At 39.1% G+C, this 26,296-nt stretch overlaps 1 protein-coding gene across 1 annotated transcript in view; it reads left to right on the top strand.

Annotated features, from left to right (window-relative positions):
- FIG4 (FIG4 phosphoinositide 5-phosphatase) overlaps positions 1-26,296 on the top strand; it is a 171,050-nt gene that overhangs the window by 112,709 nt on the left and 32,045 nt on the right. The window contains exons 19-22 of the mRNA XM_027551237.1: positions 149-232; positions 2,203-2,398; positions 3,411-3,493; positions 5,573-5,659. Coding sequence (XP_027407038.1) covers positions 149-232; positions 2,203-2,398; positions 3,411-3,493; positions 5,573-5,659 — 450 coding nt within the window. The remainder of the gene's footprint in view (positions 1-148; positions 233-2,202; positions 2,399-3,410; positions 3,494-5,572; positions 5,660-26,296) is intronic.

Genomic DNA, 26,296 nt, shown 5'->3' with positions numbered 1-26,296 from the left:
GATTACCTAAACTCCCCTGAGTATTTCACTTAGAATATATATACCTCTGGAGGCTAAGAAGGAACAGTATAAGAATGTGAATAGAGAGGGAAGCCGATACCATCTGGATGGACAGTGATTCACATGGAATTTTTTCCCCTTTCTTCAGTGACTTCATGCCTAAGACCGTTGGTATTGATCCAAGTCCATTTACTGTACGTAAGCCAGATGAAACCGGAAAATCGGTATTGGGGTAAGATTTACATGTAGAATAAAATTTTAAAGATTCACATAAAAATAATATAGCACTTTCACCCAAAACTAATAACTTCAAGTCATATAGTTTACAGCATAGTATATACACTGCATCCACGGGCGTGCTAAGTCACTTCAGTCATGTCTGACTCTTTGTGATCCCATGGACTGTAGCCCGCCAGGCTCCTCCATCCATGGGATTCTCCAGGCACGAATACTGGAGTGGGTCGCCATTTCCTCCTCTAGGGAATCTTTCTGACCCAGGGATAGAACCTGCATCTCTTACGTCTCCTGCATTGGTAGGTGGGTTCTTTACCACTAGCACGACCTGGGAAGCCCACTGCATCTATACAGATAGCTTATTTATAAAACTGGGATTATTAAAGCATGGTTGACACTTAAGTAGAATTTATGGGAATTTCAGCAACACAGTACATTTTACTTAAATTAGATGTTCCGTAGATGGCATAAAGTTAGGTAGCAGATGTTATGTATGTCCTTTAATAACTCCATATCCTCTGTTTCCCGCAACATAAAAGACTTAGGTAAAAATGTGTATTTGTTGTGTTTATTTTTGCTGGCACCCGGAGAAAACATTAAAGCAAACGCTCAGACAGAGGACTTAATAGATCTTCTGTGTACTCCGTTAACATTGTGTGGGGGATGACTGTTATTTTATTGTATACAGCAGTATGAGGAAGAGAACAAACCATGTTTAAATCTTTATGCTTTGAGACTTGGAATGAAATGTGTCCTAGTCTGCGCATCTATGTTACTGCCGCTGACCTGAGTGATCCCAGTGATGAGAATTCTCCTAGGCCCTGGCCAGACCGTGGATTTTGAGTCCTAATTGTATTTGGGAGTGTGTACAGGGTCTTAATTGGATTCTAACTACATGTGTGATTTATACAATGAGATATATACTGATATTACTATTTCCCAGATACACCACTTATGTGGCTTAAATATGTGTCCTGGACCAGGTGCTATGAGGAATTTAAAAGAAGGAACGTCCTCAGGACATTTAGAATTTAAAGTGTTCCTGGGACAAATACATAAATGACCATTTATATTAGTGTATAGTTCTGAAATGTATCAACTTTAATTTTTAGTTTCATGAAGTCAGAAATGAATTTATTTTCTCTAATATCTAACCCATGGTTAGATAGTATTACATATTTCTTTTCTAGAAAATGTAGAATATTTCACGTCCCTTGCAGATAATTTTTTCAAGTAAGAATATTAAATATATTAAATATTTTTCATAAAATCCAAAAATATTACCATACATTTTTTTAATTAAGAAAAAAACAGTATTCTGACTACTGTCAAATTTGGCAATGAAATAAAAGCAAATAATGTATATTTTTTTCTGTTTCCCCTCATCCACTCTCTATTATTAGAAGACATCATCAGCAAACATAGTTATTTACTAATAAGTTGTTTTAAAACAGTTTAAAATCTTAGTTTATGTTCATCAGTTGCTCATTACTTCGGTACAAGTAATCAGCTGCCACTGTGATTGATAAAAATTCATAGGAAGGCCAGAAACACACATGGATTTGGCTATCGACCCTTTCTTGATGCTTCTACAAGTTATAGGTAATTTCACTAATATCTCAGATATAACAGTCTTCTACTGTACTATAAATTTTGAAAATCCCGATTTCAGTTACCAAAAGGGAAGACACAGTAGCCAAGTGGTAGAAAGGCTTTTCTGCACACTGCAAGCACATACTTGCTTATTTTCTGAATTCATAGCAAAGCTTAAATTCATAGAAGGTCAGTACATGTACATGATAAACTATTAAACTTTGCCCTTCAGCACAACTTGAATCCAGACGCTAGCTTCTCACAGTCATTTTCTTAACACTTCTCCAGGACTAAGGCTTTGGGACAGAGTGATACGCGGTGAGCACTGAGGGTTCGGTTTACAGATGCTTCACATCCATATTCATCTTTTTAAAGAAATAAGAGCAACAGAGAAGAAGCCGTGTTACAGCGGAAAACAGCCGCCAGTGCCCCGCCGCCGCCCAGCGAGGAGGCCGTGTCCAGCAGCTCGGAAGACGACTCCGGGACCGACCGAGAGGAGGAGGGCTCCGTGTCCCAGCGCTCCACCCCAGTGAAGATGACCGACCTGGGCGACAGTGCCAAAGTGACAGAGGTGAGGGACGCAGGAGAGGCTGCTGTCCAGTGAGGCTCTGGACAACCAGCTCCAGCATCCCGCTTTCAGCCGAAAGGCTGAGAGCGAGGAAGAGTTACATCACCTCACTCCACCATTCTCACGCGCCGTGTTGGAGGTGCTGCAGAGACAAATACATTTGGCAAAGATATTACTGAAAATGGTTTCTGAAATCGGTATTTTTGCTTCCACGTGTAATAGTAAATTTCTTGTCACTTCAGAATTCTTAAGGCGAATCCTGTCCCTCTTTGAGCAACCCATCCACCTGAGGTCTATTTGTTCCCTTGCTTAGCACATTACGGGAATGCAGGGTTTGCACCTGGGCCTCACAATCTCTGCCTAATCCCAGTGGGAAGTTCATCCTGTTGAATTTGATATTGATAGTATATTGAGGGAAAACAAAAGGCAAGTGAACAATAGAAAAATCAAATTTAGCTTTAGGGGAACTGGATTTCTAGTAAGAGCCAGAAGTCATTTGAGGTAGACATGGCAAATAAAATGTAATGATATGGGAACTAAATCTTATTCTGGGCATTGGCAACGTGCAGCCTATTGGCCAAAGCAGCTTGCTGCCATTTTTTCTAAGTAAAGTTTAATTTACAACCAGCCATGCCTATTTACAGCCATACCAATTTGTTTATATGTTATCTATGGTTGCTTTCACCCTGTAACAGCAGAATTACGCAGCTGTGGCAGAGATGATGTGACCCAAAGAACATAAAGTATTTACTGCCTGACCCTTCACAGAAAATGTTTGCCAACTCTTGCATTATACAAAAGCAATTAGTAATTACCAACTAATTTTTATCTATAATCTATTTTAGTGAAAATGAAATAAAAAATTTTAAAACTCATTGAGAAATTTAATGAATACGTTGAAACATTGTGATGGTTTTTATGGGAAAATTCACAGGGTCGTTTTCTTCATTTTTGGAAATTATTAATGTGCTAGATGTCTAAGAACTCTTCCTGATTCCCATATTTTTGACCCCAGAATGTAGTCCAGCCCATGAAAGAGGTGTATGGAATCAACCTCTCAGATGGCCTCTCAGAAGAAGATCTTTCCATTTATTTAAGGTAAGGTATTTTCAAGAGAAAATAAGGACAAATGCAAATGTATTACAATAACTTACATCTAATATAACTTTTAAAAATTGAAAGTAGTCAACCATACAGAAGGAAGTGACTTCCACTTGGAATAGTAGCATTTAGGTCAGATTCTGAAACAACTTATATTTGGAATTAAAAACCCTTCTTACTGTCTGAGACTCTTGGGCCCCTGAATGATAAAAGTTTATGATACTTACACATATTTTCACTGCCTGAATATAAACTGCAAACTGAAGTTCAAATGCATTTCTGCATTCCTGCATTAACAAATTCTCAAGATCAAGTACCTTCTTACAAAATGAACTTGGGATATTGACAGTTGAGGACTTTGTATTCAATTTAGGTTGGGGTGGGTGGAGGGGCTGGATGTGGCCCTGGTGGGAGTGGTGACTGGGGAGGAAAAAGGAAGCAGTGATGAAAAGGTACCAATTCAGAGTGTTATAGACTTTTATTAGGGAGATCTAGCTAAAAGGTGGAGATCTACCAAAAGGTATCCATAAAATCATGTACCTAAAAATGTGTCTGTGTGTGTTTGCAGAGATTAATAATTATCAGATTCTCTAAAGAATTCCTCACCCCCAAATCCTCAAAAACCTAAGGATTAAACACCCATTTAAACACCGCCTCAACCTAGTATTAATATATGTATTAAGAATTCATAATTATTTAAAAAAATGAACATGGTCCCACTTATGTAAGTTTGGCTTACGTAAAATGTAATATAAATGAGTATTAGTCTTCAGGTCTTTTTTAAGGAGGGTATTTGTTCTGCAGAATCCACTGAACTGATTATTTTTTGCTCTCTACTTCAAATTAGTAAGATCTGCTGTAGAATATGTAAAATATAGAAATATATAGCATTTCTTAACTGCAGAAGCACTGGTATGACTATATATACTGTCCTACTGGAAGTCAACTGAGTCGTTGAGAACTCAGCCACACCCTCCTCACTCCTGGACACACAGTACATTCACAACAGCTGCCACACTCTGTCACTCAACTCTAAGAGTAGTTGAAGTAGACCTCTGTAAGCAACATGGTCTAGAAGAATGAATTATCTGGAGTTAGTGACTAACACGACTTTACTTACTGCAGACAGCATAAGTGTACATGTCAATGATGTTCACTTGCTGAAGATGAAAGCTGGACAAGACTAAGCGAATTTAAAAGTTTTTCATAGCACTGTAATGACTTAATAATTGGTAGTTTCTGAAGCACTTTTCCTGACCTTTAAAAAACCTAATAAAAACTACAGGCTGCATCCCTGAGGGTCAGATGGTTGCATGGAGCACAGGCCACACCTCAGATGGGTGTACTAGAGAAATATCAGGGGCCCATTGCTAGGCATCCTCTCACCTTGCTGAGTGGGCCTGGGGCCTCCTCTGGCCCTTAGCTACAAGTCCGGTTTAGTGTTGTTGGAGGCTTCTCTGAGGAGGCATGGTGGGCCAGTGAAGCTCAGCAGGTGGTCTCCTCAGCCCCCTCTGTCTCTGTTGAAAGTACCCTTAGTAGTGGCTGGTGTACGTGTAGGGATTCTTGTGGTCCTGAGGAACCAAGTCCTTGTCCTGGGATCTTAGCAGCATCCTTGCTTCAGGAGCTGGGTCTCTAGCCTGATCCTGCCGTTTCCTTGTCATTTGTCTCACCCAAGCACCATCCCCCTCCCCTTGTTTCCCTCTGCTTCCTGCTGTGGTCACCCTCAGACCTGCAAGGGGTTACGGTCAAATTCCTGGCCTCAGGAACATTTCGGCTCAGGTTCTATACCACGTTTGAGTAAACAGAATGCAACAAAGTAAACATTTTCTTTCATTTTTATATCCATGGTTATGACTTAAATTTTAAGCATTTCCTCCTCCTTTATTCCCATAAACCCACTCTAACATCAGGCAGTCATTTATAAACCAAGTCTTGTGTCACATAGGGTCCTCTTGTGTGCTTTTCTGATAGAAGTATATTACTGTCATTCGAACACCCATACAATTTGTGTGATCTACTGAATTTGTGGTAGGTAGTTCCTTTAGCTTACTTTTTTTTACACATTATAATTTGTAGATTTGTGCAGCTGGGGCAGAGTCAACATAAACAAGACAAGAGCAGCCAGCAGTTCTGTTCCAGGTGCCCAGATGGAGTTATAAAATTGTAAGTACTAGATTAGACCTTGTAAAAATAATCTTTGTATTCATGCCTTTAAGACTTTGTAAGAGAAATATTGGGACCAAATTAGTATAAGCACTAAAGCATCTCCTCCTGGTATCCTATTGGAGGAGAACTGGGTATCTATGGGCATGTGGAAGAGGCTGGCAGCCTGACCTGTGCTTGAAATGCGCCCTTTAGAAATGGGATTGAAATTGCTGGGGGATTCCCACCAGTGGGTAGGGCCGGGATGAAAAAACAGATCTGATCCTGGAGACAAGCTCCTCAAGTTCACTACCAGACCCCTGAGGGCAGGAGTGGTTTGTCTTTTCTAACACTGTATCTTCACCAGTTCTTTTAACTTGCTGTTTAGTAAATTAAATAAACACTCTGCCACTTTTGGGGTTTTTTACGTTAAGCAAGTAATTTTAAGTCCTGTGTGGCTCAGTTTCTTTATCTGCAAATGTGATAATAATCCCTGCTTCATGGGAGGGTGGTGACACTTTCAATGAGATCATGCATACAAAGTGCTTAATATGTTCTCATTATGTTGTGATCATCACATTCTTCTTTGTATTTATCGTTGTTCTCTGCTTTTTGGGACCAAGCAAAGCAGAGGTTGTGACCAGGAGTGGCTCCCTGATGCCGTGTGCTCAGCTGAGTTTCTTTTATGAAAATGGGTCACTGTTGTGATTAAGTGAGGTGGAATATGTAACGTGTCTAGATCAGTGTCTGGCATAGAGTTGACATTTAGTAAATGTTCTCTTCCCTTTTCTTAGTCCAACTTTATCAGTTAGTTTAATAAACCATTGATACTGATTGCCCGATTTCTGTCTGTACTATATCTGTGTGTTCCTGATTGTTAAGAGGCTACTGTAGTGATCCAGGCAAAGATTGGTGGCTTAGAGAGTAGTGGCTGGGAGAATTTTGGAAATGAGATGAATCTAGGAAATGTTTAGGAAGTAAAATAGAGAGGAGTTGGATATGGAAAAAAGGCCTTACCAAGGATGGTCATTAGGTTTTTTGGTTTGTGCAATAGGTTTGATTGATTGATTGATTCATTCATTCACTTAGCAAATAGGTACTTAATACCTATTAGGAACTGCCATTTATCAAGGTAAAGAGCACTGTAGGAGAACCCCATTTGCCTTTCAAGGGGGAACCAAAGTGGCCATGTTTAGGAAGCAGTTGAATCAACTGATATGAACTCAGAAAAGAGGCTCTGGGATTGTGAATGCATATTGATGATAACTGAAGCCATTGGTCAAAGATGACACCACTTAAGAGAATAACAGACTGAGGAGATTTACAGGTGAGTCTTAAGGGAATCTGGGTTTAACACTGAGAAGAGACACAGAGATGGCTAATCAGAGAAGGGGAAGGAAAACCAAGATTATTTTATCACAGCCCCCAAAAGGTCTATTTATCCCTTCTTTCTCTCCTCTGTCACTATTTTTTTCCTCTCTCTTTTTAAAAACATAAGAGCTCATTAACTTAGAAACAGGTTTTCTTTCTTAGATCTAGTTAGCATACAGAAGTATGAGCTCCCAAATAAGCTGATATTGCTGCTGCTAAGTCACTTCAGTCGTGTCCAACTCTGTGTGACCCCATAGACAGCAGCTACCAGGCTCCCCCATCCCTGGGATTCTCTAGGCAAGAACACTGGAGTGGGTTGCCATTTCCTTCTCCAATGCATGAAAGTGAAAACTGGAAGTGAAGTCGCTCAGTCGTGTCCAACTCTTCGCGACCCCATGGACTGCAGCCTACCAGGCTCCTCCATCCATGGGATTTTCCAGGCAAAGTACTGGAGTGGGGTGCCATTGGAGGTGGCCAAAGAAGGAAAAGTGTTTAAATGTGTTGGTAAAGTAAGAGACTCTGTTATCAAATTGTATTATTTGAATTGATTCTTCCATTAAAATAGTATAGCACAATTTAGGAGGAGCAGATACTAAAGGGAATATAGCTTACAAAATAAAAGAAAAATATCTTCCCATTTCCTTCAACATTGTGTCTACTTTGATCTGTAACTGGTCTTGCTGATAAGTTACTTTTAAATTCTTTTTCTTACAGTATTTAGTATTTGCTTTTCTGAGTCTTAGCACAGATAAAAAAAAAACAAACCATGTGGATCTTGAATTTTTTTAACCTTTTCCACTTAATTAGTAAAGAATCTAACATGAGTATCTTTGCACAGCATCTTCAGCAGGATAACAAAGAGCTTGGTAGGCTTTGTATTATGTTGTCATGGCAACTGCTCAAGAGTGTTGTTTTTTGGTGTGTGTGTGTGTGTGTCTGCATGTGGCGTGTGCACTTGCTTTAAATTGAAACTCTGTAACTGGGTTCTTAAAATGTCAGCTATTCAATTTTAGATTTTTAAAGCTGTGCCAAAACCAAGAGAAATTAGATTTATGTGAGATGCTCCAAATCCTCATCTTGTTATGGTTCAGGTTCTAGTATATTTTGAAATATAGCAAGTTTTTTTAAGTTTATATACATTTGTGTCTACTGATCTCTGGATAATTCATAGTCTTATCAATTTGTCTTGAAATTATGAGGCAAACAAGTACTCCTTTTCTAAATGAGGTATGTAACAACCAATATAAAATATATTGACAGTGATCAACTGGCAAGGAGCCAGTAGACCAGGAGCTCCTGAAGCAGAGGTATAGAAAACTGGATGGAGGAGCTGGACATGGTTACTTGTGCTCTTGCAGGACATTTCTTAGGAGTGGATCTTAAACCCCAAACTGGTCAGTGTTTGCACTGTCAGCCCAAACACTCACAGTTATATCCTCTTTGAGCGTGACCCTCCCTTTGACTCATGCCACTCCCTCAGTGTGTGGGTGGTGATTAGGGAAAAGCGACATCAGGCAACACTTCCTGAGCAGTGCGTGATGGGCACTGTTCTATGTACCTTAACCTGTATCAACTCAATTCTCACAATAACTCTAGGAAGTAGGTCTTAACTATCGTCTTCATTTTACAGATGGGGAAACCCCACAGAGAAGTTATATAACTTGCCCAAGGTCAAACAGCAACTGACATTCAAACCCAGACGAGCTGGCTTTCCATCACTAAGCTGTAAATGCCTAGTGTTACCAACTGCTTTTATAACCACAGTGGTAAAAATGCTGGGTTATTAGTGTGAACAGCCTTTATTTTGATCCTCTGACATGATCTGGTTTATAGGCAGCTCCAGATGCAAACCATAGTGTTTCTGCCCTGTTGAGCTTGAACTTTTTTTTTTTTTAAATAATATTTAAGGAGAATATGCCTTTATTCTTTTCCTGGTCCCGAGCATATTGCCTCAAATGTAGACTTGCTTCCTGGGCAGGCACACTTTGCTTGATTCATAACATGGTATGGAGGTTAAGACGTCCTGGGAACAGTGTTACTGCTGTTTAGGGTCATTGCCATCCTAAGTTGTAAGTTCCCCTGCTGCCTCTTGAATTGTACCTAAATTGGGTGCTCAGTAAATGTCTGTTGAAATGTGCTGACTCTCACCCCTGCCCCCATTACTATCCGAGTACACGCGGGGCGCCGTGAGCATCTCTCACGGCCCACCTCATCCATCCGTGATCACTTGTTAGTTCTTCCCCTATTCTGCTTCCTGCTCATAAACCCCCTGCCCTCTCCTGTTTGTTTCCCTAGTACCTTCTAATAGAGGAGAAGAGTGAACACATCAAGGGTTTAGCGTTTTTTCCCTCTCTGTCCTGCTTCCACTTGCACCTGTGACCAGATGCAGAGTGAGACAGGCCTGTAGGGAAGAACTTGCTGAGCCTGGGCAGGTGGGGCACTGTATTCAGGACCACCCTGCCCTCATTGTACACTCCCAGTTCTCAGCACTTTTTAACTAAGCAATATATGCCAATCCGTGGAGGTTAAGAACATGAACACATGTATTATTAGTGCCTGCTATTCCACGGCTCACCTATTCCAGGTATATGTCTCACTTGTTTAAACATTTGTCTCTCAGCAGTGGTTCAAAATGTAATACATAGAGTTTGGTAAAAAACTGTCTAATTTAGGATCCTTCCAATGGAGGATGAGCTAAATAACTGTTTACTGTATTAAGACCATAGGTTGAATTTATTTGCTAAGAACATCTCACAATAAACAGCATCTGCTGACCTTAGAGGGAATGCCCCTGGGTTTCGGCTTTGGCTAGGGGATCCTCTCACTCATCAGAGGATGCTTTTACACAGAGTCAGGGCATGTTTTCACACCCGTGAGGTGAGCATGACATTAGGCCGTGCTTAGCTCAACTTTGTTGACTTTCCGTGGTGTCACTTTCGATGCTGTGTCGCTATGTACATGTCACTCCGGGGTTCCCACCCCACCGTGGATTTCATCTAGTCCTCTGCAGATAATATTCTCATCTCCGCTGCAGGCTAAAAAAGTATTTAATTGGTCACTCTTGTTATCTTTTCCAAACACCCAGGGGTACAGTCTTTAAAGGTTTAAGGATCAGAGCAGTTGGGAAGCAGTGATCAATGATTAGCAGCTAATTCGCTCCATAGGAGGGAGACGATGGTGACAGCAGTTCCTCAGCCCAAGGAAACTAGGTTGTGACCCCAGAAATTACCACAGAAGTCTTTCTTTCTCTGGCTCAGGCCTTTATTTTTCTCTTTAACCCTCTCTGGCTTTTTTCTATATGCTTTTCTAATGATCTCTTTCTGCTTCCCCCAACCCCCTGTTTATTTTACCTTCCTCTCTTTCTCCCTCTTTTTTCCTTTGCCGTCCTCTTTCCAACCCCTCCAGGGTATTTTTAACTCTGTTTAGTTTTTAAAATACAGTAATCTCTCCAGAACACAAATTTCTTTCCTGTATTTTAGGATAGTGCTTTTCAGATTACAATTCTAGACTCATTAGTGGGTCTCATGAAATTAATTTGGTAGGCCTCCACACAACAAAATGAAAAGAAACTGAATTGAGTCCAGTAGAAGGTCTAGTGTATGGCACAGGGGTTGAGTCTTGTTTCATGAAATTTTATTTCTATACATAAACATAGCATTGTGCAAAATGCATTTCTCCCTGTGGATAACAGTCACAGATTGAGTTTATATGAATGCACCTTTTCTGAGACCAAATGAATTAAAAATCTTAACTCTGTTCCCATTATCCAGGCACTTAATGAATGTTTGTTGTTTGAATGAAAATGTGTGAATAATTTCTGTTTGGAATAGACAGGAGACGTCAGGACGGAAAGGGATCAGAAAGAGGTGTAAGAGGTTTCTGTGGTGTACCCAAAGTGGGTAAAGTAAATGCAGGCTTTGGAAAATACACTCTCATTACTTACAATGAGTTGAGCACTGGGATGACCATGCAAAGGAAGGAGGTAGCAGGAAGCTCCAGCTGAAAGGCAAAATGAAAAGCTATTGGATGTATAAAGGAAAGACAGAAAAGTGAATGCCTCTTTGTTTGAATATTATCTATAATAGTACCTGCATTCTGAATATTATCTATTATAGCACCTGCATACTATGTTAAACAAGAAAATTTAATGGAACAGGGTGAATTTTTTGAACCTTTCAGAGAAGGCTATCCTGAAAGGTTTCTAGCATATAAGGAGTAATAAATGGAAATTTAATTATAGGTAATTGTGTAATTAATTTACTGTATCTAAAATAACTTCTGATATTTTAAAACTTTAGTATATTGACTGTTTTATTTTGGTGACTACAAAGCATACCACTTATGGAAATTCTGCAGGTTCACACGAGGACTGGAGTCTCCACCCCACCAGTATAGGCTTTTCTTTTTTTCCAAGAACCTAGCTAGTGATTCTGTAAGGTGAGATATACTTGTGTGTGTGCACTGTTGTGCCTGACTCTCTGCGATGCCGTGGACTGTATAGCCTGCCAGGCTCCTCTACCCATGGAATTTCCCAGGAAAGAATACTGGAGTGAGTTGCCTTTTCCTCCTCCAGGGGATCCTCCTGATCCAGGGACCACACCTGCATCTCCTGCATTGTTGGCATATTCTTTACCACTGTGCCACCTGGGAAGCCCAAGGCATACTTTTGTAATACAGTAGGGCATGATAGAATTTTTAGCCCTTAAAATACTTATTTTTTCACATGAACAAGCAGGTTAATCCTGAGGGAACAGATCTGCATATCTGATATGGCCACGTGAAGAGTATTACTCATTGGTTTTCTTAGCTCTGCATAAAGAATCACATTTTGTAACTGTTTAACCTTTTGTTATTTTGTTGGTTTACCAAATTACCATCAATTCTGTGGATGGAAGGTGAGTGGGATGGTTTTGGGCAGATGGAGTGGTTACTGAGTCTTGTGCCATGTCACCGTGCCTTCCTAACAGCCTTTCCTTTTGCACAATGACGATGTGAGCCCAGGTTTGATGTATTCATTGCCCTTGTCTTCTCTGAGCTTCTGCAAGAAGTCTTTCCAGCTAAGATAAAATTTTGGTTCCAATACAAGAAAAAAGCATTTCAATTGTATATTTAAATATAGATCTGTCATCCTACATATGACTCAGAACCCTTTGGGCCTTTTACACATAATTTTAAAAATAAAGTACAAATCCCATTAAGTCCTAATTTGTGTTTAGAATCCACCAATAGGCATCAATAGTCGTAATGTTGGATCAGTAATTTTCTGTGTTTAGCATTTTAATATTATTTTTCTTATGGTTTATGAAGAAATTTAAGAAGTATTACCATAGAAATCAATTGCATTGCTTTCAAAATTAAAGGTCCATTCATTTTATAACCATCCTTCTGTCATCCCTCCTAATTTAATGGGAACAGAAAGTCCTTGAATAAAAAAAAAAAGCTGTGGTATTTTAAATCTGAAATTAATTTAAAAAAAAACTGTTAAGTTACTTGAGGGCAAGGCTTACCTGCCTTTGTGTCTGCAGTTCATAGCATAATACCTAAGGTGCGGTAAGCATTAAGTAAATTAGGAATGAGTAATATTCAGTAGTTTAACTTCTTTAAGGAATGTCATGCAATAGTTAAGTGTGATGGGAAAAATAAAGAAATGTCAGGGTTAACAAATTGAAGCAGATGGCAAGACAAATGATAAATATTTGTTAGTTTTCATTTCACTATAGTATATTTTCAGTTTTAGATGTAACAACACAGAGTTCTTGGCAGTTGTCTCATGATTGTCTCAACTGACAAACCATTGATGTTCTTATTAATTTATATGTTAGTAGGACAGGCTAATGGCACCCCACTCCAGTACTCTTGCCTGGCAAATCGCATGGACGGAGGAGCCTGGTAGGCTGCAGTCCATGGGGTTGCTAGGAGTCGGACACGACTAAGTGACTTCACTTTGACTTTTCACTTTCATGCGTTGGAGAAGGAAATGGCAACCCACTCCAGTGTTCTTGCCTGGAGAATCCCAGGGATGGGCAAGCCTGGTGGGCTGCCATCTATGGGGTCACACAGAGTCGGACACGACTGAAGCAACTTAGCAGCAGCAGCAGGACAGGCTAAAATAGGATCATGATTTTCCTTTTAAATTTTTTTCAGCTTTATTAAGATAGAATTGACATATAGTATATGTAAGTTAAAGGTGTACAATGTAATAATTTGATGTATACATATACTGCAAAATGATTACCATAATAAGGTTAGTTAATACAACCATCACTTCACATAGTAACAGTTGTATATGCGTGTGTGTATATGTGGTGAGAATGTTTAAAAATTTACTCTTAGCAACTTTCAAATGTACAAAACAGTATTATTAACTATAGTCACCATGTTGTATATTACATCTCCAGAATTTACTTTATAACTAGGAGTTTGTACCTTTGACTGCCTTCATCAATTTCCCCTATCCCTCAGCCCCTGCCTCTGGCAGCTACCAATCTGTTTGGGGTTTTTTGGAGGGTGGGGTTGTTTAAGATTCCACATATTAGGGAGATCATATGGTATTTATCTGACTTAATTCACTTAGCAAATTGCCCTCAAGTTCCATCCATTTAACATAAGGCAAGACTTCCTTTTTTTTATACAGGTGAATAATATTCCTTTGTGTTTATATATAACACATCTTTATCTATTCATGCATTGATGGACACTGAGGTTGCTTTCCCATCTTGACAGCTGTAACTAATGCTGCAATGAACCAGGGGGGTGCGTATATCTTTTTGAGTTAGTGTTTTTTGTTTTCTTCAGATAAATAGCCAGAATTGTGATTGCTGAATCATATGGTAGTTCTATTTTTAATTATTAGGGGAACCTTTATATTATTTTCCATAGTGGCTGTACCAGTTCATGTTCCCACTATAATGAACAAGTGTTCCCTTTTCTCCATGTTCTTGCCAGCACTTGTCATCTCTCCTTTTTGACAATATTCTAATAGCTGTGAGGTGAGCTCATCATGGTTTTGGTTTTCATTTCACAATGAACCTTTTCACATTCCTGTTGGCCATTTATACCTTCTTTGGAAAAACATCTATTCACATTCTTTGCCCATATTTTAGTTGGATTGTTTGTTTTTGTTCTGTTCAGTGGTTTGAGTTTCTCTATATTTTGGCTATCATTTTGCCTTTTCATACTGTTCAAAGAGAAACTCCCCAGGTCAGTAGGTGCCCAATATGCTACTGGAGATCAGTGGAGAAATAACTCCAGAAAGAATGAAGGGATGGAGCCAAAGCAAAAAGAATACCCAGCTGTGGATGTGACTGGTGATAGAAGCAAGGTCCAATGCTGTAAAGAGCAATATTGCATAGGAACCTGGAATGTCAGGTCCATGAATCAAGGCAAATTGGAAGTGGTCAAACAAGAGATGGCAAGAGTGAATGTGGACATTCTAGGAATCAGCAAACTGAAATGGACTGGAATGGGTGAATTTAACTCAGATGACCATTATATCTACTACCGTGGGCAGAAATCCCTCAGAAGAAATGGAGTGGCCATCGTGGTCAACAAAAGAGTCCAAAATGCAGTACTTGGATGCAATCTCAAAAATGACAGAATGATCTCTGTTCGTTTCCAAGGCAAACCATTCAATATCACAGTAATCCAAGTCTATGCCCCAACCAGTAACGCTGAAGAAGCTGAAGTTGAATGGTTCTATGAATACCTACAAGACCTTTTGGAACTAACACCCAAAAAAGATGTCCTTTTCATTATAGGGGACTGGAATGCAAACGTAGGAAGTCAAGAAACACCTGGAGTAACAGGCAAATTTGGCCTTGGAGTACAGAATGAAGCAGGGCAAAGACTAATAGAGTTTTGCCAAGAAAATGCACTAGTCATAACAAACACCCTCTTCCAACAACACAAGAGAAGACTCTACACATGGACATCACCAGATGGTCAACACGGAAATCAGATTGATTATATTCTTTGCAGCCAAAGATGGAGAAGCTCTATACAGTCAGCAAAAACAAGACCAGGAGCTGACTGTGGCTCAGACCAAGAACTCCTTATTGCCAAATTCAGACTTAAATTGAAGAAAGTAGGGAAAACCACTAGACCATTCAGGTATGACCTAAATAAAATCCCTTATGATTATACAGTTGAAGTGAGAAATAGATTTAAGGGCCTAGATCTGATAGAAAGAGTGCCTGACAAACTATGGAATGAGATTCGTGACATTGTACAGGAGACAGGGATGAAGACCATCCCCATGGAAAAGAAATGCAAAAAAGCAAAATGGCTGTCTGGGGAGGCCTTACAAATAATTGAAAAGAAGAGAAGCGAAAAGCAAAGGAGCAAAGGAAAGATATAAGCATCTGAATGCAGAGTTCCAAAGAATAGCAAGAAGAGATAAGAAAGCCTTCTTCAGCGATCAATGCAAAGAAATAGAGGAAAACAACAGAATGGGAAAGACTAGAGATCTCTTCAAGAAAATCAGAGATACCAAAGGAACATTTCATGCAAAGATGGGCTCGATAAAGGACAGAAATGGTATGGACCTAACATTAGCAGAAGATATTAAGAAGAGATGGCAAGAATACACAGAAGAACTGTACAAAAAAGATCTTCATGACCCAGATAATCATGATGGTGTGATCACTCACCTAGAGCCAGACATCCTGGAATGTGAAGTCAAGTGGGCCTTAGAAAGCATCACTACGAACAAAGCTAGTGGAGGTGATGGAATTCCAGTTGAACTATTCCAAATCCTGAAAGATGATGCTGTGAAGTGCTACACTCAATATGCCAGCAAATTTGGAAAACTCAGCAGTGGCCACAGGACTGGAAAAGGCCAGTTTTCATTCCACTCCCAAAGAAAGGCAATGCCAAAGAATGCTCAAACTACTGCACAATTGCACTCATTTCACACGCTAGTAAAGTAATGCTCAAAATTCTCCAAGTCAGGCTTCAGCAATATGTGAACCATGAACTTCCTGATGTTCAAGCTGGTTTTAGAAAAGGCAGAGGAACCAGAGATCAAATTGCCAACATCTGCTGGATCATGGGAAAAGCAAGAGAGTTCCAGAAAAACATCTATTTCTGCTTTATTGACTGTGGCAAAGCCTTTGACTGTGTGGATCACAATAAACTGTGGGAAATTCTGAAAGAGATGGGAATACCAGACCACCTGATCTGCCTCTTGAGAAATTTGTATGCAGGTAAGGAAGCAGCAGTTAGAACTGGACATGGAACAACAGACTGGTTCCAAATAGGAAAAGGAGTTCATCAAGGCTGTATATTGTCACCCTGTTTGTTTAACTTATATGCAGAGTACAACATGAGAAACGCTGGACTGGAAGAAACACAAGCTGGAATCAAGATTGCCGGGAGAAATATCAATAACCTCAGATATGCAGATGACACCACCCTTATGGCAGAAAGTGAAGAGGAACTCAAAAGCCTCTTGATGAAAGTGAAAGAGGAGAGTGAAAAAGTTGGCTTAAAGCTCAACATTCAGAACACGAAGATCATGGCATCTGGTCCCATCACTTCATGGGAAATAGATGGGGAAACAGTGGAAACAGTGTCAGACTTTATTTTTCTGGGCTCCAAAATCACTGCAGATGGTGACTGCAGCCATGAAATTAAAAGACGCTTACTCCTTGGAAGGAAAGTTATGACCAACCTAGATAGCGTATTCAAAAGCAGAGACATTACTTTGCCAACAAAGGTTCGTCTAGTCAAGGCTATGGTTTTTCCAGTGGTCATGTATGGATGTGAGAGTTGGACTGTGAAGAAGGCTGAGTGCTGAAGAATTGATGCTTTTGAACTGTGGTGTTGGAGAAGACTCTTGATAGTCCCTTGGACTGCAAGGAGATCCAACCAGTCCATTCTGAAGGAGATCAGCCCTGGGATTTCTTTGGAAGGAATGATGCTAAAGCTGAAACTCCAGTACTTTGGCCACCTCATGCAAAGAGTTGACTCATTGGAAAAGACTCTGATGCTGGGAGGGATTGGGGGCAGGAGGAGAAGGGGACGACAGAGGATGAGATGGCTAGATGGCATCACTGACTCGATGGATGTGAGTCTCAGTGAACTCTGGGAGTTGGTGATGGACAGGGAGGCCTGGCGTGCTGCGGTTCATGGGGTCGCAGAGTCGGACACCACTGAGCGACTGATCTGAGCTGATATTTTGGCTGTTAACCCCTTATCAGATACATTGTTTACAAATATTTTCTTCCAGTCCATAGGTTGCCTCTTCGTGATCACTTTTTACTATACAGAAACTTTTTAATTGGATTTAACCCCATTTATTTTTGCTTTTGTTACATCATTGACAAGACCAATATCAAGATATTGATGCCAATATCAAGTGTTGTATTAAGAAAATGATGGTTTCAGGTCTACATTTAAGTCTTTAATCCAGTTGTTATTTTGTATGTGGCATAAGAAAGAGGTCCATTTTCACTTTTTTTGGATGAGAATATCCAGTTTTCCCAGCATTATTTATTGAGGAGATTATTTTTTCTCCATTGGGTATTCTTGGCTCCCTGGTCAAATATTAGTCAGCCATGTATGCACAGGCCAATAGAACAGAACTGAGAGCTCAGGAATAAACCTGTGTGTCAGTTTTTATGCCAGTATGGTTTCTTTCTTTCTGGATTGCTTTGGCTGTTTGGGGCCTTTTGTGCATTCTTAAAGCTCAAGTGAGCTTCTTGCAGGCAGCATTTCACTGGATCTTCTTCTTTAATTTATTCACCCACTGTATCTTTTGACTGGAGAATTCAGTCCATTTACATTTAAAGAAATTATTCATAGGCAAGGACTTACTATTTCCATTTTGTTCATAATTTTCTGTTTTGTAGATCTTTTGTTCCTTGCTTCCTCTCTTGATATCTTCCTCTGTGATTTGATGACTTTTTTATACCAATACACTCAGACTCCTTTACTCAGTCTTTTTTGTGACCACTACAGATTTTTTTCCTATGGTTCCATGAAACTTACATAAAATGTATTTGTAATATTCTATTTTTAAGGTGATAATAACTTCAGCAGCATACAGAAACTTTGTACTTTTATATCTACCCCACCATCCATTGTGTTTTAGGTTACTAATGATACCATTTACATCTTTTTATTATATACAGTAAGTCCCCTACATTCAATCGAGTTCTGTTCCAGGAGCACATTCATAAGTCCAATTTGTTCGTAAGTCCAACAGAATTAGCCTAGAATATCCAAGTAACACAGTAGGGTATATAGCACTTACTGTACTAGGTTTATAATACTTTTCACACAAATACATAAACACACACAAAAAAAGAAAACGTTTTTAATCTTACGGTACAACACAGTACCTTGAAGAATATAGTAGTATCAGCTACATCACCACTGCTTTTACGCTTGCTTCTGGACATCCTGGGCTTGAAATAAAGATAGTGTGCTACTTACTGTATTCTGTACAGTACTGTACAGTAAAGTAGAAACACAACTACTTGTAGAGGATACATGCACAGGACAGTGTACACCAGACACATGAACTAACTTACATGACTGGACATGCAGATGCACGTTCACATCTCTGAAAGTTTGGGACTTACTGTGCCCAGTAACAAATTATTCTACTTATGGTTGCTTTTAATGCATTTTAACATTTAAAGTAGAGTTGCATGCAAATTATGCACCACCAATACAATGTTAGAGAATCTGACTTTGACCATGTGTTCACTATTACCAGTGAGATTTACACATTCATAGGTTTTTGCAGTGTTAAATTAGCATCCTTTTTTTTCCACTGCCCACCAAGTTCCCTGGCCAGACAGGGCTACCAGCACAGCTCTGCAGATGGAAAGAGCCTCTGGCTGCAATCTCTGATCAGTTGTAGCTGCAAAGAGGAATGTGTTCTGCCAATATCTGATTGATGGTTACTGTAAACCTGGCCCCCCTTCTCCATGTCTGAGTCTCCATGGTCAAGTCCCACAGATTTCCCCAGTGATCCCTGTGAGGGGAGACCCAAGTGGACTTTCTGGGAAGCACCCTACAGTGCTAGGGGAGCTGAATTTTTACTTTGGGGTCCTTCTCCCTTTTCCCCTACGCCCCCAAAAAGCTATAGGCCCAGGGGCCATCTCATGTGGCCCTGTAAGTGTGCAGAGAATGGGCAATGCAGTTGGAGTGTAGACCTTCTTCTTACCTTTGTAATGCTTTCCTTCTTGGTCTCTGTGGGTCCAAGGGGGTGCTCCCACCTCACCCCCTGGGTTCTGGAATTTTCACAATAGTAACTTGTTTAAGTACCTATCTTGTGAGGGGGATGACTTTGGGGACAACCTACCTTGACATCTTGATCCATGATTTTCTTACTTTCAGTTCAGACTGCTGAAGCTAAAGAATCCCTTGATCAACATGCCTTGAGTCAAATCATGATTTCTTGATTTCCATTTGCCTGTTGTTTCCAAATATGAGAAACGCTGAAAGTTTTGCCTTGTTTTTATATTTAACTTACTCTTAGAATCTTACAATTAAAAAAAAAATTATGGCAGTTTGATCTCAGTTGCAAAGAAGGAAACTTTTTACACTGAAAAAAATCTTCCATTTGCTTGCAAAAACACTGTATAAGATGGTTTACATCCATTGGTAAAGGGTCACAGTTTCTATTCTGTGTGTGTGATGTCACCAAAACACTAATTAAGTCCCAAAATATCTGAATAAAATATATCCTGTTCCTCATGCAAGAAAAAAAGAGGCCTTGAGACTATCTTGACTTTCTTAACCATTTTGTTTTACTATTTATAATTGTGTTAGAAGTTCATTACTTAATGTCAAAATAAAGTCAATTAGTGCTTTTTAAGCATTGTACATCAAAGTAATACCTCTTTAAATATAAAACTCTTAGACTTATTTCAAAGGATGAATAGCTAAATTAGTAGTTCCTTTATCATGTGGTTGGAAAATAGGGAAGTAAATTGACTAAATAGAGTTAGTATGTTCAGATACATTTACTTTCAGTAATAGAGCTGCTGTTGCTAAGTCGCTTCAGTCGTGTCTGACTCTGTGCTAGCCCATAGACGGAAGCCCACCAGGCTCCCCCGTCCCTGGGATTCTCCAGGCAAGAACACTGGAGTGGGTTGCCATTTCCTTCTCCAATGCGTGAAAGTGAAAAGTGAAAGGGAAGTCGCTCAGTCGTGTCCGACTCTTAGCGACCCCACGGACTGCAGCCCACCAGGCTCCTCTGTCCATGGGATTTTCCAGGCAAGAGTACTGGAGTGGGGTGCCAGTAATAGAGCTAGGGAAAAAAATTCTGATCATCTCAGAAACATCAGTAAATATTTAGTAGATAGAAAAAGAGCAAAATATAACTTTAGGTATGTTTCTGGGAACTCTAAATAAAATTATATTTGAAGATTCTGAAACCAATAACTTCATCCTTTACAATCTCTTCTACTCATTTTTACTCTTACTTGCCCAAAGATTTTGCTTTTACTTGGTTTGAATGGTTTTAACACACGTCATTGAACATATCAGTAGGTATTAACTCTTAATTGCATTTTCTCGTGCTGTAACAAAATCAGTTACTGGTTTTATATATCATGTAAATGATACAGTTAAATTGAATTTATTGTTTACTAGTTTATTATTTCATTTTAGCATTTAATTTCTGTTTTTACATATGGAATCTTGGATATTTCCCAATAGTGTCATCATGAGAAAATCAGCTGATGTCATCTGAACTCTTTGCATACTTCTTTCCTCCCAAAACCTGTCTGTAATGACTTCTAGAGATTCAAAAATACAGTCAGAGTTGTGAAGAAGGGCACAAAACAGCATACTCAGAATGTTCCATTTGTGCACACATGCGTTTAGCATATTAGGACCACAACGTTTGGGGACTGGAAGATGTTTAGAGATCACTGGACTCAGTCCTCTGATTATCTAAGAAAGCCTGCAGAGGATCTGCAGTTGATTCAGTTATAGAATTCTTAAATGATGAATCTGGAACTCAAACTTCATTTCTTTGGGACTTAAACCCAAAGTCCAAAAACATGAAATCTGGAGCCAGGCAGCTGGAATTTCTCCAACCCATGCTTCTACTGGTGCATCTAAAAGTGGAGGAGCCTCCCACAGGCAGCACGGACAGTTACAAACAGGGACACCTGGCACCTCGAAACCAAAGGAAGCTATAGAAGCACAGAGCAGTGAGGCTCACATGTGGTCTGCACACTCCCAGGGAGTCCTCCAGCCCCCGCTGAGTCAATCCTTCTCTGGCCTGGCTCCTAAAATGAATGTACTTTTATCCCCAGCCAGGCCTTCAGGATTGGAAGGGCCATGAGGAAAGGGTCAAGGGGTGTGTGTGTGTGTGTGTGTGTGGGTGTGGGTGTGTGTGTGGGGGTGTGTGTGTGTGTGTGTGTGTGTGTAAGACTGCTGAGAGGCAGGTAGGCTAGTTCCACTTAATTTTTAGTGCTTCATCAAGGAATTACTTAAGTATCAACCCTTGAATGCATGTCTTTTTAATATGGTTTGTGGCAAAATGGGAGATGCACATAAAAGAATTCTGTTGTACATCAAAATCGGAGAAGGCAATGGCACCCCACTCCAGCACTCTTGCTTGGAAAATCCCATGGATGGAGGAGCCTGGTAGGCTGCAGTCCATGGGGTCGCTAAGAGTCAGACACGACTGAACGACTTCACTTTCGCTTTTCACTTTCATGCATTGGAGAAGGAAATGGCAACCCACTCCAGTGTTCTTGCCTGGAGAATCCCAGGGACGGCGGAGCCTGTGGGACGGCTGTCTGTGGGATCACACAGAGTCGGACACGACTGAAGTGACTTAGCTGTAGCAACAGTAGCAGTACCTCAAAATATGGAGATTGTCTCAAGGAAAAGCACATATGAGAGCTGAACCCATTGCTTTTTTCATGGAACACTAATTAAAATAATGACTGAGAGAGAAACTGTGGGTCTTCAGACTTGAGTATTTGGCAGATAGGTTTTCAAAAATGAATACAGTAAGCCTGTCACTTTAAGAAAAACAATTGAAAGTACTTGTTACCAGTGATTGAAATATCAAGCCAAAATCAGAATTTTGGAAAACCTGTATCCACCATTATGAGCAATACTTAAAAGATTTTTCTGGTGAGATGAGATTGGTAATGATCTTAACCAATGTGAAATTTTTTTTTAAATATTGTATAATGAAATGTCTTACCACCTGGAGGATCTTCATAACTCAGTGAGTCAGTATTATTGAAATGACCAATGCATGCTTTTAAAAAAATATCATCCATGGATAAGAAAACTTATTCCAAGTGTAAGATGGACCAATGGAGAATTCTAACTCATTATTGATCAGAGACATATTAATACATCTTTTGTTACCCAAATGTTACTGACTAGAGGCATATCAATACATTTTTAGAGACTGATATATTATTAACTGTATCACCACGCAAAGTTGTTAAAGCTTAAAATTAATCAAGAGTTTATTATACAGCTTATGATTGTCATTGCTCATATTTTGCTCCATTAGGTTTTTTAAATTTATTTTTAATTGAAGGATAGTTGCTTTACAGTATTGTGTTGGTTTCTACCAAGCATCAACATGCATCAGCCATAGGTTTACCCATGTCCTCCATTAGGTTTTCATTCCAACATTGTTTATATTATAAGTGCAAGTTTTTTAACCATAAAATTTTCAAAAATGATGCATTGTGAAATTTTGAGTGAAGAATTTTTCAGTGAATTTTATGCAGATACTTTCTTTGGTTGTCCAAGAGACATATATACCAGTGTCTTAGAAAGATGATAGTTCCTCAGAATATAGTTCTGATACAGACAGTGTGAATATTAAATCAATAAAAAGACAAAAAACCTTAGTGATTGATTCTGATATAGAAAGTGAAAATGAAACAGTGATGGAGAATGCTATTTTGGTTCTACAAAAGAGTGGATTGAAGAGAACATTTCATGAAAATTAGAAAACTTTACAGCTGTGTCAGTGTAAAGTAACCATTGGATGTAATAACCAACAAAGTGTTAGTAAAATACCAGAGTTAATTTTTGGTAATGACTTTTTCGAGTCGGTTGCTTCTCAAACAAACTTGTATCACCAACAGAATGAAAAACCATATTAAAAGTATAAGGCTTTAAAATGGACTGATATAACCAGTGGTGACATGGAAAAGTTTCTTAGATTAATAATTTTGATGGGACAAATAAAGCCACCCTGGAAAGAATATTGGTTGATTGATTCCTTATTTGATCTTTGAAAGATTTATGATGAGAAGGTTTGAACAAATAATGACATTTCTTTAATGGTAACTCAGAAACTCCACTTCCTGGAGATCGAATTTCAATAGTCAAACCTCTTTTGGATTATTTTCTACCAAAATTTCAATATATATATTGAATTGAATATATATATATATATTGGGTGTATATATATATATATATACCCAAACAAGAGCTTGATGAGGCAGTGATAAAGTGGAGAGGATCAAAAACCTATAATCCTGGAAAACTTACAAAACTTGGAATTTTGGTCAGGAAGTTTAGTGAAAGTGAAAGCTGGATATATATGCAACCTTGAGATTCACACAGGTATAATAAAGAAACTGTAGGAAACAGTATTATTGGGCCTACAACCTTATCTTGGTTCTTGGCACTATATTTACCAAGACAATTATTATATTACAACAGTGTGTCCATCTGAAATATTGTTGAAAACTAAAACCAAAGTCTGTGGAACTATAAGAGAGAATCTTGTTTCTACAAACCAATTGAAGGAGAAATCTTAAAATCTACAGAGAAGAGAAATGACATTTTTACAGAAGGGAGAAGTGATTGTTCTTATATGGAAAGACAAGAGGCTAGTCAGCATGGTGACTATTCATGACGCCTCCATAGCATCGACAAAAACGGGAGACAGGAGGACTGACCATCACATAACTAAGCCCACTTGTATATTAGGGTTTAATAAATATATGAAAGAAGTTGACTGATCCTATCAATACCTGGCAAACTACAATGTCCTCTGGAAAACTCAAAAATGGTATTAAAAAGTGGGTTTATATTTGAGTAATTGTGGTTTATTCAATGCATTTAAAACTTACTGTAGCCTTAATGCACAGAATAAAGTGACAGTTTTTGTTAGCGGTAGCTAGAGAATGGGTAACTGACCATTCTGGTGACTGTAGTCCCACACCTAGTCCTTCTTGTGGCGTTTCTAAAAAAACTCCTGACAAAGACCTACCTTGTCAACTACCAGATGAAATAAATGAACATATCCTAGAGGATATAGTACTCACAGGACTAAAAGAACAAAATGCTGCCAGAAAGTGTAGGGTCTGTTCTGCCAGGGAAAAGTGCAGTGCAACACAGTATATTTGTAATACATGTTCTATTCTGCCTGCTATACCGCCTGTCACACTCTAAAGAAATATTAGAAGGCTTTAGTATAAGACATGTATAGAGTTTCAAATAACTACATTAAGTGCAAAATAAGTTGTTGATATTTACTCAAACATGGGTGTTTTATTATTATTTATGTAACAAGTCATTGGCCACAGGCATTAGTTTCTGCAAAAATCTCCTGATCAATAATGTGTTAAGATTAAAGTATGTGAAAAGTTCATTGATATGATTTCAGATTCTAGATTGCAATTAATCTTTAAGAAACTAGTCAAGTTTGGGTGTAATATCAAAGAAAAATATTCTCAGTTATCTGGAAAGACTGTTAAAACACTTCTTTTCCAATTACATTGAGTTCAGATGTTCCTCATATGTACATTTCAACCAAAACAATGTATTATGACCAATTCAGCTAGAAGCAGATGTGAGATTTCAATTGTCTTGTTATACCAAACATTAAATTAAAAGATGCTTGCTCCTTGGAAGAAAAGTATTGACAAACCTAGACAGCATATTAAAAAGCAGAGACATTACTTTGCCTACAAAGGTCTGTATAGTCAAAGCTATGGTTTTTCCATAGTCAGTCATGTACAGATGTGAGAGCTGGACAATAAAAAAGGCTGAGCACTGAAGAATTGATGCCTTTGAACTGTAATGCTGGAGGAGACTCTTGAGAGTCCCTTGGATAGCAAGGAGATCAAACCAGTAAATCCTAAAGGAAATCAACCCTGAATATTCATTGGAAGGACTGATGCTGAAGCTGAAGCTCCAATACTTTGGGCCACCTGATGCGAAGAGCTGACTCATTAGAAACGACCCTGATGCTAGGAAAGATTGAAGGCAGGAGGAGAGGGGGACAACAGAGGATGAGATGGTTGAATGGCATCGCCGACTCAATGGACATGAATTTGAGCAAGCTCCAGGAAATAGTGAGGGACAGGGAAGCCTGGTGTGTTGCAGTCCGTGGGGTCACAGAGTCAGACATGACTGAGTGAATGAACAATACCAAACATTGAAGAGATTTCCTAACGTAAAGCACTGCTTCCTTTTAAATTTATTTTAGAAAATACTATATTTTAGGTTTCTTATTATTTTTAAATGAAGTAATAAAAATTTAAAATTTCTCATACAGTAATAATAAATATAGCCCAATAAATCAAAGCTGAGTGGAGGTCCTCAATAATGTTTTTAAGAATATAAAGGGGTCCTGAGACTAAAAAGGTATAAGATAGATTAAAAAGACATAGAATTTATGTCAGTATTAGCACCAAAGCAACACTACATTATAGCCTTGCCAGCTGAATGATATTCCTATTTGAAGAAATGTTCATTTTTCTATAGTTTTTTTATTGTTTAAGAAATTAAGGAAGCATATAGAAACCTTTAAAAGGAAACTGTCAAATTGTTTGAACCTCTTAGGATACTTTCAGTTCTGAATAACAGAATATCTGACTTACCTGGTTTAAATAAGGTAATTTTTCTTTCTGTTTCACTGAAAGACCACAGATGGGGCAGCCTCCAGAGCTGATGTAGAAGCACCCAGATTCTTTCCATTTTTCTGCTCTCCCGTCTTCAGACTGGCAGCAAGATGGCTGCAGCTGGTCCAAGTACGAGTCAGACAAAGTAGTGTATGAGGGAGGAGAGGGATGTTTTCCCTGTGACTCCTCCTCAGGAACAAGGAGTCAGAATCTGCCCAGTGGACTTCTTCTCAGGCCTTGATGGCCAGCATTGGGTCACATGCCAGTCCCTAAACTTGTCACTGCCAGGGTCCAGGGGCTTACTGTGACTGGTGTAAAACAACCAGTTGGGGGACATGGATATAAGGAAGTTATCCACAATGACTTAGTTATTAAAAACAAAACAAAATCCTTTTGTACTTACTCAGTTAACTGGAAATGTTCA

Source organism: Bos indicus x Bos taurus, chromosome 9 (assembly GCF_003369695.1).
Source record: "Bos indicus x Bos taurus breed Angus x Brahman F1 hybrid chromosome 9, Bos_hybrid_MaternalHap_v2.0, whole genome shotgun sequence".
Classification (NCBI taxonomy): domain Eukaryota; kingdom Metazoa; phylum Chordata; class Mammalia; order Artiodactyla; family Bovidae; genus Bos; species Bos indicus x Bos taurus.
The sequence above is the reverse complement of the archived record's forward strand: the minus strand, read 5'-3'. Positions and strand labels throughout refer to the sequence as shown.